At 41.0% G+C, this 13,482-nt stretch overlaps 1 protein-coding gene across 1 annotated transcript in view; it reads left to right on the top strand.

Moving 5' to 3' along the window:
* Positions 1–13,482, top strand: part of NPSR1 (neuropeptide S receptor 1) — a 791,066-nt gene that overhangs the window by 526,752 nt on the left and 250,832 nt on the right. The window contains exon 5 of the mRNA XM_063924892.1: positions 1,917–2,118. Coding sequence (XP_063780962.1) covers positions 1,917–2,118 — 202 coding nt within the window. The remainder of the gene's footprint in view (positions 1–1,916; positions 2,119–13,482) is intronic.

The raw sequence follows: 13,482 nt of genomic DNA, 5'->3' as shown, positions 1-13,482 counted from the left end.
GTAGCGGAGGAGGTGTGAGGGGATAGGGTCAAGTGGGGAGGTTGTGGGGGGGGGGAACGGATTAGGGCCATGACTTCCTTGCCAGAAACATGGGAGAAAGATGTCAGTTGGTAAGAGGGAAGGGGAGGGGTGGCAAGGGATGGGTGGTGGCTGGTTGCTGGTCTGTTGGGATGTGATGTCCTGACGTATGGAGTCAATCTTGGATGTGAAATAAGTGGAAAAGTCAAGCGTAGACAATGAGGAAGGGAGAGGAGGTGGTGGTGGGCAGAGGAGGGCGTTAACAATGGCAAAGAGGCGCCGGGGGTTTGAAGACTGGGTAGAGATGAGGATTTTGAAGTATGATTGTTTAGCAAGGGAAAGGGCAGTACTGAAGGATGAGAGCATAAATTTGAAATGCAGGAAGTCTGCTTTAGAGCGCGATTTCCTCCAATGTCAATCTTGGTGCATACTTGCCTCCATGAGATGAAAGACCACCATCACTGCTCCTCACTTCTACCGGGTCTGGGACTCCAGGTCGACAACAAACAGGTCGACACAAATTAGGTCGCCGCCAATTGGTCGACACACCTTAGGTCGACATGGACAACAGGTCGACAGGAACAAGGTCGACATGGAAAAAGGTCGACATGAGTTTTTTATGTTTTTTTGGTGTTGTTTTCTTCGTAGAGTGACCGGGAACCCCAATTAGTGCACAGCGTCCCCTCGCATTGCTCGCTTCACTCGCCATGCTTCTGGCATGGTGCCTTCACTCCGCTTCGCTCGGCACAGATTACCGTTCTAATCGTAGTCCACGTGGATCGTTAAGTATGAAAAGGTTCCAAAAAAGAAAAAAATTGTGAAAAACTCATGTCGACCTTTTTCCATGTCGATCTTGTTCCTGTCGACCTTTTGTCCATGTTGACCTTTTGTCCATGTCGACCTAAGGTGTGTCGACCAATTGGCGTCGACCTAATGTGTGTCGACCTTTTTGTTGTCGACCTGGAGTCCGGATACCCTTCTACCACCGGTCACTTCTGGGGTTGCACTGGAGGATGGGGTAGCGCCGGTTTGTGAGAATCTTGTGCTTGTTTTCCAGTCACTCTCTGCTTCCACTGTCACCCACTGCCTTTTCCAGTAATCCACTGCTTCTACCAGTCATCCACTGTCTCTCCTTTTCACCCTCTGCATCCCATAATATGTACAGGTAAATAAAAATAACTAATGTATATGTCAAGCAATATAAAGAATTGGATAACTCCAGATTCACAATTCCAGGCTGAATCCTTCAAAAGTATACTGAAAGAGTTTGCATGGCAGAAATGTGCATTCTCCACCCTGGGAAGTTAATTTTAATTTCTCATCTGCAACTGTACTGTAAACCTTTTTTTATTGCCTATATACACAATATTGGGTATGTGATATACAGTAAGTGATCCCAGACCACATTTAGATAGAATGCACAAATCTATCCAGTTTCAGACAGCATTTCAAATGAGATACATGGATAGACACTTTTATCCTCCAACCATTAGTGCCATGAGATCTGTTGGGCCCTGGTTCTGGGGAAAGGGTCACAGGCAAGTGTGGGAGGGCTTTTGGTTTGACTGTACCCCCTTGGCAGGTCCAGACCCTCAGACAGACTCTGGTCTGTGGTACTCACTTTGCTGAATATTCTATTGGATAAAATTAGCCCTTTCAAGCATAAAACAGCATTTGCAGCTTCTTACAGATTTTTGCACAAATTGTTGACTTTTATAAACTCCTCTTGAATTTAAATAGTATAATACATGTTTACCAAAAATAAAAGTGATTTTATGTGTTTACATAATGTATTCTGGCCAACAAAATTGGAAACATCTTCAATTTGATGTATTACATTTCACAGATTACTGCAATTTATTGATGCCAATATATATGTTTATTTTATCTTCCCACAGAGAGACAAGCCAAAGTGCTGATTGCAGTTGCATGGACCCTATCTTTCTTGTTTTCAATTCCTACCTTGATTATATTTGGAAAAACTAAACTTCCAAATGGAGAGATTCAATGTTGGGCTCTTTGGCCTGATGACTCTTACTGGAAACCATATATGACAATTGTGTCCTTGCTGGTGTATTTCATCCCCTTGATTATTATAAGGTAAGCAACATATTCAGTGTTTAAGTAAATGTATAGTGGTATTAACAATTGGGCAGAAAGAGACAGTAGGTACTTAGAACACAAAGATGAGATAAAAATGTGATAGGCGGGAATTTTAGTAAAATAAGATGACCAGCAGAGACCATAGAACAGACACATGAAAGGCAGAACTGAAAAAGAAATGACAGGCAAAAGCAAAAAACAGAGAGATAACAGGTAGAAACCTTGGCACAAAATAATGAGAGGCAGAAAGCATGCCATGAAAGATAACGCAAAAGTTGAAGAAAATACTTGTGCCTTTACATATTTCATAAGCCTGCTGTATACTGTACTTTTGAATGCCCAAGGTAACAAATACTTTCATGATATAGATGGATATAGCTTTTTCTTATTTTGACTTGCCTTCTCCAAGTCTTCCCAGTTTGCCCTCATCTTGTAATAAGCAGCCTCAAACCTGTGTAACTCATCTGTGCCTTATTAAAGGGATGAGTTGGCAAAACTATTGTAAACACTAATTGGATGGTACAACTATAAGCAGACAGATGTGTTCTGATTTTTTTTTTAACATACTGTTTCACAAAATCTATAGTAAAAATCTCAAATGGAAAAGTGCCACATCCTGTTACATTTTGTTTTCACCAGTTGCATTATAGTTGGGGGGAAAAAAAGTAAATCAATAAATAGTACCCTACTGATTTTTTTTTAAATAAATAAGGTTCTAAGGCAGTGGCTACTAAACTTTTTTGGATCACAGCGCCCTAGAGTATCATGATTTTTTTCACGGCACCACTAGGCCTAAAGTTACTTATTGAGAAACTTAAAAAGAAATATTCAATTAAGTAATTTGTGTTTATACACTATGTCAACCTTAGGTTCAGTTGTGTATTGTCCAAATGTTTTATGATTGGCAGCCAACGGCATTGGTTTTGCCTATTACATTGACCATAAATAATTTGAATTGGTCCTGGACCACCAATCCAAGGCACCCCTGCAAGTGTCCCGTGGCACCCCAGGGTGCCATGGGACACAATCTGAGAACCACTGTCCTAAGTCAAATAAAGAACCTGGGGGATAATTCAGAGTTGATCGTAGATGTGCTAAATTTACTTTGACATGCAGGGGGACGCCCAGCACGGGACGTGCGCACTGCGCATAGTAATTCAGACCATGATCGCTGTCCCTGCAGCGATCCAGTCTGAATTACCCCCCTGGTTCAGATGGTACCCACATATTGTAGGCTAAAATTATTAAGTTAATTAATCAATAGTCCATTTAATATATATATATATATATATATATATATATATATATACTGTATATATATATATATATATATATATAGAACAAACAGGAATAGCCCGGCACTCCACTCAAAATGACAGCAACAGCTGAGGTGCCTTCCCTGTTGGAGATACAATGTCCCAAGTAGATAGAAGAGGTGATATGGGCGGCACTCATGCAGACTCAGCAGCGTAGGTAAGGCAATTCACTTTAATACAGCCAACATGTTTCGGGGACCTAACCCCGTCCTCAGGGCCAGACAAACCACATAAAACAAGGAGAATACTTATATAGAGAACAGACAAAGACATTAGTGCAGATCATACTCACCTGCTTCGTGGCGCAGCCGCCCGCCAGTCCGTCCAGCCACACTTTCGCGTCGCCATCCCCTGACGTCACGGCGCGCCACGTCGCAGGCGGGTATCCATAGCAACCAGGCAAACATCTGCTGTGTCAGCTACGGAAACATGGTAAATTACAAAAACAGTGATAAGACAATAATACTGTGAGGTTAAAAAACTTAGTGCACATACATCATTTGAGAAACTACAAGAACAACATACATATAAAAATGTATTTGAATAACATCTGGGTAATAAATATATACCTACAATGAAAAAAGGTAAGCTATGGGAATAAGTGGTAATACACAATTAGGGACCTATTATAGGGCCTATGCATTATATTATATATATATATATATATATATATATATATATTTGTGGGGACTACATGATAACACAGTCTTGTTGGGGAGCGGATGTCGGTCCAAACGGAAAAAAATACGCCTATGGCTATAACTTTTGTTCTTGTGTAATGTCAAAGTCATAGTAAAATTGTATCTTTCTACATATTATTTTAATAATGTAATAAAGAATAATATACACAAGAGTATAGTGCTTGGATAGTTGCAAATAAATAGTAATTCCATATAAAAGCAAATAAAACATACAAATGATGTTTTCCTCTTTTAAAATCAAATGTCAATTTTCTTTCCTGCGGTAGTCCAAATTGAAATACTGTAACATTTAAGCAATGAAAAAAGACAGCCGTCACTTCATAAAATTATTTAAGTACAAGCAGTTACATGTCAGTGCACCAATCAAAAGCTGCTAGTTAGTGATTATTAAAGTCATCATGGTAAATCGTAGCAGTAGCTCTCATGAATCCACAAGAGTTATCCCTTCTGAGAGGTACTGTATATCTGTGTCAGATTTCAGATCTGAAGTTTTGTTAACAAATCCTTAAGCTGGGTATACATTAAGCGATATATCATTCTGACGTGGATTGGAACCATATATTGTACTCATTTCATAGTGTATACCCACGATTGTACATGCCCAGCAGTCGTTCCCTGGATCATCTAATCTGATGAGCTGGAAGTCAGATGGGACAATCAAATGGGAATGCAGTGGTGGGGGCCCATGCTTTAGAGACTTGGACAACTATTAGAGATGACATACAATAACCTTCAGGCAAAATGGATACTTTAGTGCCTGGGCTCATATAAATATATTAACACAACCACTAAATTTAATTGGCAGGAGCAGAGCCGTCTTAACAGCAGTGTAGGCCCTGGGCACAGCAGTGCACTGGGGCCCCTACCCACCCATCAGTGGTAGGGGCAGAGGGTGCTATCAGCGGCAGCTTTGATGTTCTGCGTGGGGTATGGGGGGTTCTATCTTTCGCTCAGCATGTAGGACCTGGAGAAATAATTTCTGCTAATTACTCCTTTACTGCACCAATGGGGTGGGAAGGAGAATGCTAAACTGTAGAAGGGGACATTGTGCTGAATGAAAGGGCCCTGGTACATGACTTCCAGGGTGGTAGGGGTTGTTTAATACACATGGGAGGGGTGGATAGTGGAGTGGGGTTAATATTCATATTTTTCCGAGGTTCAGGGCAGCTTGTTTACTGCAGATATCTCCAGTTCCTGGAAATATATTTCTTAGCTTTAATGGGATAAAAAAATCTAGAGAGTTCCACCTTTCAGGAGGTACTGGGGACTTGAGGATCAGGCTTCATTAGCCAGAGCAATCCACCAACAAAAATATAAAACTGCATATTAGGTGTGTGGAGCTGTAGCAGGGACCATCTGCTTGAAGGCTGATATCTCTTATTATGTGCATAGCAGAGACAAGCTGCCAGTGTCATCTGAAAGGGGAGAGTCCCTGCTTTTGGAGTATACTCTCAGAAAAACTCTAAGTCAGACAGAACCCGAGATATCTGGCTGGAAAGAACAATTAACAGGCTTGGATGGGGACCACTGCTTTGAAGTTGCATATCTCCGGTTCCCCAGGGCCGATTTTCAAAAATCTGGTACCCCTGGAAAGAGGGGACCCTCAGCTATAAGCCTATGGCCCTTTTACTCCTGGGGCCCTTGGGCAAGAGCTCATTGATCCCATACGAAAAGATGGCCCTGGGCAGGAGGGCGGATCTTAGTGTAGTTTCTAGAAAAAGAAACCAAGCAGCCATGTTCATTCATGTTCCTGCTTGAACTGACCTTCTAATAGAGTAACAATGTATAATGCCAGTTTACAATCTGGAACATGACATTAGAGGAGGGGTTGGGGCCCACCAGGGATTATCCTTGTTGCACAGTATGAGCCAGTCTTACCCTGCATACAGTTACATGCAGCATGTAATGATACATCACGGCATACAAAATATGCAGTGTGATCGGCGGTGTGATGTACTGTATCACATCGCTCTGTCAGCTGGGACACACATGGGGCCAGATGTAATGGCTTGCGAGACGGCTGGAGCTCCGAGACCCCGCCCAAACTCGTAGGTTTTTTAACGCAGAAAACGTTTACAAAAGACATCCGAGTTCGACCAGAGTCTCAGAGCTCCGGCCGTCTCGCAAGCCATTACATCCAACCCATAATTTGGTGTAGACACACACTTTAACAACATATGGTACTTATAAACTGAATTTCCATTTTCACTGATTTGACTGACATAAACATTTTACTTTTGTGGTTCAAAGTTTGTTGTTCACATTCAGAGTTCCCATAAAATAGACTTTTTTATTTTTAAATTATAAATAATATTTAAAATTGTGAACTCTACAGATATTTGTGAATTATCACTTTGGAATAGGATGTACAGTACAGTAATTCCATCTGTATTCCCATGCCACACCCACGACAATCTTATCCTTAGAGTCAATGGGGGTAATTCCAAGTTGATCGCAGCAGGATATTTGTTAGCAATTGGGCAAAACCATGTGCACTGCAGGGGAGGCAGATATAACATGTGTAGAGAGAGTTAGATTTGGGTGGGGTGTATTCAATCTGCAATCGAATTTGCAGTGTAAAAATAAAGCAGCCAGTATTTACCCTGCACAGAAATAAAATAACCCACCCAAATCTAACTCTTTCTGCACATGTTATATCTGCCTCCCCTGCAGTGCACATGGTTTTGCCCAATTGCTATCAAAAATCCTGCTGCGATCAACTTGGAATTACCCCCGATGTCCCTTTGTACCCCAATTACACCCATTAAGTTGCAAGCATAATTTCGGCTTTACACCGGTATTAAACCAAAGGAGTACAGAAGGAGAACATTCCCTACTACAGAAGTACTGCTTTGAAGCAACAAATGTGAGTTACAGTAACTAACACCTGCTGTCTGCATAACCTGGACACTCAGCACTGTACTGCCTACTTGGACATACAGGAACCTATCACTTTGCTTACCACTATTTGGAAAGGCTTTTGATTTTTCACAAACATCTGACTGAATATCTGTACTAGTCCTGTATGAATTACCATTGCTTTTTTTTTTCTAGCCTCACATTCTCTCACTTCTAACATAGTATACTTTAATATTTCATTTTTGCACACATTAAATCTCCACATTTACTCCACTTAATAATAAACTATTGTCATTGTGCAAACACATTTGCCAACACTGTACTATCAACTGCATTACTGCAAATATGCTGCACTGTCTCTCTCATACAGCCTCCATTCCTATTTCCAGCTTTCCTCTACCTACTGTAATTACCTCATACACATAATGACCATATTTTTTTCAACTCCCCATCACTCAGTGTCTAACAAAGTCTTTATTCTGCCCCCTATTCCCACCTCTATCTTCCCCTAGTCTCTCCCACCCCCTTCTCCTCTCTCTTCTGTCTCCCTTCCACCCCTCTGCTTCACTCCCCAACCTCTGCTCTTCCTCCATTTGCATTACTAACCCACCACTAAGCTCTGCTTCCTCCCTTTCACCTCAACTCTCCTCCATCCACATCACACTAAACTCCTTCTCTGCCCTCCTTCTACAGTTTCCCTTCCTACTGTTGCTTCAACTGTCTCTTTGCTATCTCTTCCTGGATGTTACAGCACTTCCTTAAACTTAACAAGTCTAAGACTGAGTTGATCATCTTCTCACCCTCCCATATAACCTCACCTACCACAATTTCATTATATATTGACAGCACTACCATCTCTCCTAGCCCCCAAGTGCAATGTCTTGTAGTTATCCTTGACTTCACCCTCTCCTTCAAACCACAGTATCAATACCTTTTGCGGTTCTGCCATTTCCATCTCAAAATATTTATAGGATCCCATAGTTTCTCACCTAGAATGCCTCTAAGACTCTCATCCACTCACTGGTCATCTCCAGATTGGACTACTGTAACTTCCTATCTGGCTTTCCTGTCTCCCACCTCTCTCCACTCCAATCTGTCCTCAATGCTATTTCCCACTCATCTTATTCTCTAGTCTAAAATGTACTACATCCACCACTCCACTCCTACAATAGCTCAATGCTGCCCCCTGCCTTTCAGAACTCAGTTCAAGCATTTCACACTCACTTACCAAGTCCTCACCCAATCCTCTGCCATTTACATCTCTGACTTTTTCTCCATTTATATTCCTGCCCACCCTCTTTGCTCCACAAATGACTGCCACATCTACTCCCAACTAATTAATTCCTCCAATTCCTGCCTCCAAAATGTTGCTCATGTTGCAGCCTACAGTACCTCTGGAATTCTCTCACTTTCTCTATAAAACTTGAAATGGGCTCTCAAGACCCTCTTCTCCATCAAAGCCATCCGGCTCTCATACTATCATCTATACCATGCTACCTACCTACAGTACCTACAGTGGATACCAACCCTTGGTTTCTGCTACCCTGATTGACGTTCTCCATTCGAACATTGATTTTTGTTTACAAATTGTAAAATTTAGCTTGCTTTTAAATAAATCTGAATTATAAGATTACAATTATTAGAATAATTTGTTTAACTGCATTTTGAAACCTTGCACATTATTTGTGCCTTGATCCGACATTGGCAATGCAGCATCACTGTTAAGCAACTTGTTTCCTGTATAGGTGAACAAATAATTATTTTCTGTTGCAATTATAGAAAGAGAAGAGCGGTTTGAATTTTAGGAAATCCAAACCCGTCTGAACTTAGGGGATCCAAACTGATCTGAGTCCTGGCTCGGGTCCGAAATCAAGGCAAAACACAGAGATCCTTGTGATGGATCTCTTTGTTTTTGTTTGGAAAGGTTCCTCTGTCTCTCATCCAACCAGCGGACTATTACCATGATAGAAGCTACTGATTGAATCTGGCAGACAGAGCCTGAGTGCTGTCCCTTCCCCCACCCGCTGGCCCCAACATCCATGCCAGGCTGCACCTCTTGGGAGAAGGGAGTGAGTGCTGTGTAACCCTGTGTCTGTGCTGGTGCAGTGCTGTGTAATCCTGTGTCTGTACAGGTGCAGTGCAAAAGGAAGGGAAGGAATGACTTACGAGGAGGAGGAGGGGATCTACAATGGTATAATGTGTATAAGGGGCTCTCCTGTGGTGTAATGTGTAGAAGCAGATCTAATGTAGTGTAACATGTATAAGAGGTACTACTGTGTGTCATAATGTGAATAAGCAGCTCTATTGTAGTGTAATATGTATAACGAGTACTACTTTGTGGCATAATGTGTATAAGAAGCTCTTCTGTGATGTAATGTGTATAAGCGGCTCTACTGTGGTGTTACATATATAAGGGGTACTACTGTGTGGTGTAATGTGAATAATGGGGATCCTGACATTTGGGGGGTTGTCTCTCCTACCATGAGCTATCGTACATCATGCTGTGCACTTTGAGCATTCCCCTATAACCTGTGCTCCCCTCAGTGTCCTCCCTTTACTCTGTCTCTCCTTTGAGTGTCTGTCCCAACCCTGTCCCCCTTGAGCATCCCCCCAACCCTGTGTGTAATGTGTATAAGCAGTACTACTGTAATGTAACATGTATAAGAGATACTTATGTGTGGCGTAATGTGTATAAGCAGCTCTATTGTAGTGTAACATGTATAATTGGTACTACTATGTGGCATAATGTGTATAAGGGGTTCTTCTGTGGTGTAATGTGTATAAGTTGCTCTACTGTGGTGTTACATGTATAAGGGCCACAACTGTGTGGTGTAATGTGAATAACGGACACTGCTGTGTAGTGTAATGTGAACAACGAACACTACTATGTGGTGTAATGTGACTAATGGACACTACTGTGTTGTGGAATGTTTAATGTGCTGTGTATTTGTTCTGCTACTCTGTCACTTAGTTTAACAGCCAGCTCAGTGCAGCCTTTGGCCAATATTGGTGAAAAGTTGAAAACAATATTGTGAGCTGTGAGGTGGCTAAAATTGACTGACAACTATTGGAAAGTAGTGTTATTGAGGATAATAATACTCTGGGAACAAAACAAAGGTCCAAATTACAGTATGTGATTTTAGCTTTTTCTGAAATTTTTTTTAAACAATACATAGCCATAACCAGTTGTGGCATTTTGGCAAAACCAAACCAAAAGTGGATGACAAATTAGAACCAAAACCAGCAGAAATGGTCCAGTGTATATCTCAAGTTGTGATCAATGTTTAAGTATTTGGTTTTCCCCTGACATGTGCTCCATTTTTATTCTGCTAGATCCATTTTCCTACATACCAATTATTATCTAAAGTCTGACTTTATATGATTTTCATTACTGTGATTTACCATCCCCAAATTTAGTTTGCTAGTAATTTCTCTATAGCCATCAGATTTCTGAAATATACAAATTATCAAGTGTGCTATCAAAAGCATCCGGTGTAGGGAAGATTAATTTCCGGAGATCAAAGAAAAAGTTAAATATATGCACACACTGGTGCTGGCTGTTTATGAAAGACAATATGGCTTGTATAATAATAATAGTAACACATTTATTAAATTACACACAGTAAAAAGGATGGCAATAAAAGAAATATGGTAAAAGTTTACACTGTTTCTGTGTTTGTAGGTGGAATTGCCACAGGTACAGATGAAATGGCTGACTAGGACTTGATTTGTATGTTAAATGTTCCTGTAAATACAGTATATAGCATACCGGATGAAAGGTTAGCAATGTCCCATGAGCAGTGGGTATGATATTACCAGAGGGCCGATTTTGGATGGTGCAGTCCCCTTAATCCTTGGCTTAGGAAAGATTTCTCTTGAAGGCGGGGATCCGTGAGCGAGGTGCTTGAAAATCCCAAACAGGTGGATGAAGGTCCAATTGTTGTCAGCATGTATTGAAGTTCCAAGTGGCAAAACACAGTAGGCAGCGTGGAGAGCTCAACGCGTTTCTCTGGTATAACCAGCTTCCTCAGGAACATATACAGTAGCAAATGGCCATCTTAGCCTCTTTATATACCCCGTTGGGTAGCTAGATTAATATCACCTGTCTGAATCAATTAGACATTAATACAGTTATAACAAGCCGTTCTAAAAACTGTTTAGAACCATGTCAGGGAGAGTCCCCCAGGTCCCATTAAAGATACCACGTTATCATATTAAGAAAACAGTGATAAATAGTCAAAAGTTGTAATAACAATAACAGTTTTTAGTTTTTACTATCAAAGGGTGTCTGAAGTTCCGATCATGTGATCATTTTGGTCACGTGACCGGAGCTCAGACCACATCATATCCAATAAGGAGAAGGTAAACAATCAGAGCACTAGGATTGTCCTATCACAAATTGCAATGCAATTATTGTCGCTACAATGCATTGTGGGCTTTGTTGTAGAAAACGTTTTTTATGTATAGCAGACATCCTAAAGGTTTCAATCAACATCCAATGTATTTGCCAGTAATAGTGAATATACCTTACGTTTTCACGCAGCATATATAACAATCTCTCCTATAGTGTAAATCATTAGATGGACATTTCTTGAGCAACATGTAACAGCGCACACACTAGTCCAAGTCAGCCATTTCATCTATACCTGTGGCAATTCCACCTATAAACACAGAGACAGTATAAACTTGTACCATATTGCTTTTTTTGCCATCCTTTTTACTGTGTGTAATTTAATAAATTTGTTACATTTATTATTATACAAGCCGTATTGTCTTTCATATACATCCAGCACGAGTGTGTGTATATATTAAGCCATCAGATTTCTACCTGCTCAGCCAGATTTCATGACAGTATGTAATGTACCAGGTTTCAACATCTACATAATAAACTAAATAAGTACTTAACATCTAATATTACATTTTTATATTTGGTTGTGTTAAACAGTATCAGAAACAAAGGTGATCATCTGAGATACTTTCAGTCTCGTAGCATACTGCTAATAAACTGATACTATTATTTTTTGTTTCTTTTTCAACCACCTTCGTTTTTGCACCCTATTTGAGAATGTCCCAAATATACCAAATTTTAGATACTGTACCTAAAGGACAGTGATCTCACTAATCAAACACTACATCAAGCAGTTAAATAATAAAGTACTGTTATATATACAGGAATGTGTCTGTGAGACAGCTGGATATTTTTAATGAAAGGGACAGGTTGGCTTATTAAAGCACTGTTAAATAAATAAACTTAACAGTCATAAGCAATAGTGCGGGACATATACTTTATAGGCTGATCCATGTTTTCCACCGTGCTCATTTGAACAGCAGGGCCAGTATTTACTAAAAATCCGAGTTTGGCCGATTTGTGTTTTTTTTTTCTAAGTCCCAATCCGGGAATTCACTAAGCAGAATACTCGGCAGTGTCTGGTCTATTCGTAATGGTTTGATTGGCAAAGTTCTGAAATACGAATGAATAGACCATAGGTCAAACGCGGCTGTTATTTCATACAATATGGGCATTCACTATTCATTCGTATTTGGGTGTTAGTCTCTGAGTGCTCAAGTGCGGGTCTATTTTTTTTCGATTTGTTAAAAAAAGCAGCAAAAAAATAGACCTGCTTTTTCCAGTCGAGTTTGGATAACTATGCACGGATCAGTGAAATCTGTGCATGGTTATCTATGAGAAAGGGTCTGTTTAGTGTTTAGTGTAAAAACTGTAAAAAAATTGCGTGGGGTCCCCCCTCGTAAGCATAACCAGCCTCGGGCTCTTTGAGCCGGTCCTGGTTGGAAAAATATGGGGGAAAAATTGACAGGGGTTCCCCCATATTTAATCAACCAGCACCGGGCTCTGCGCCTGGTCCTGGTGCAAAAAATACGGGGGACAAAAAGCGTAGGGGTCCCCCGTATTTTTTGAACCAGCACCGGCTCCACTAGTCAGAGAGATAATGCCACAGCTGGGGGACACTTTTATATAGGTCCCTGCGGCCCTGGCATTAAATCACTAACTAGTCACCCCTGGCTGGGGTACCCTGGAGGAGTGGGAACCCCTTAAATCAAGGGGTCCCCCCCCTCCAGCCACCCAAGGGCCAGGGGTGAAGCCCGAGGCTGTCCCCCCCATCCATGGGCTGCGGATGGGGGGCTGATAGCCAAGTGTAAAATAAAAGAATATTGTTTTTTGCACAAGAACTACAAGTCCCTGCAAGTACTTGGAGAACCACAAGTACCAGCATGCGGGGGTTAAACGGGCCCGCTGGTACCTATAGTTCTTCTGCAAAAAAAATACCCAAATAAAAACAGGACACACACACCTTGAAAGTACAACTTTATTACATACATTCCGACACACATACTTACCTATGTTCAGATGCCGACTCGGCCCACGTCTCGACGTCGATTCCAAGGTACCTGAAAATAAAATTATACTCACCTAAATCCAGTGTGTCGTGTCCTTTTTTAATAATCCACGTACTTGGCAAAAAAAC

Source organism: Pseudophryne corroboree, chromosome 5, assembly GCF_028390025.1.
Source record: "Pseudophryne corroboree isolate aPseCor3 chromosome 5, aPseCor3.hap2, whole genome shotgun sequence".
Taxonomy (NCBI): Eukaryota; Metazoa; Chordata; class Amphibia; order Anura; family Myobatrachidae; genus Pseudophryne; species Pseudophryne corroboree.
Note: the sequence above shows the minus strand (reverse complement) of the source record. Positions and strands in the feature narration are given on the sequence as shown.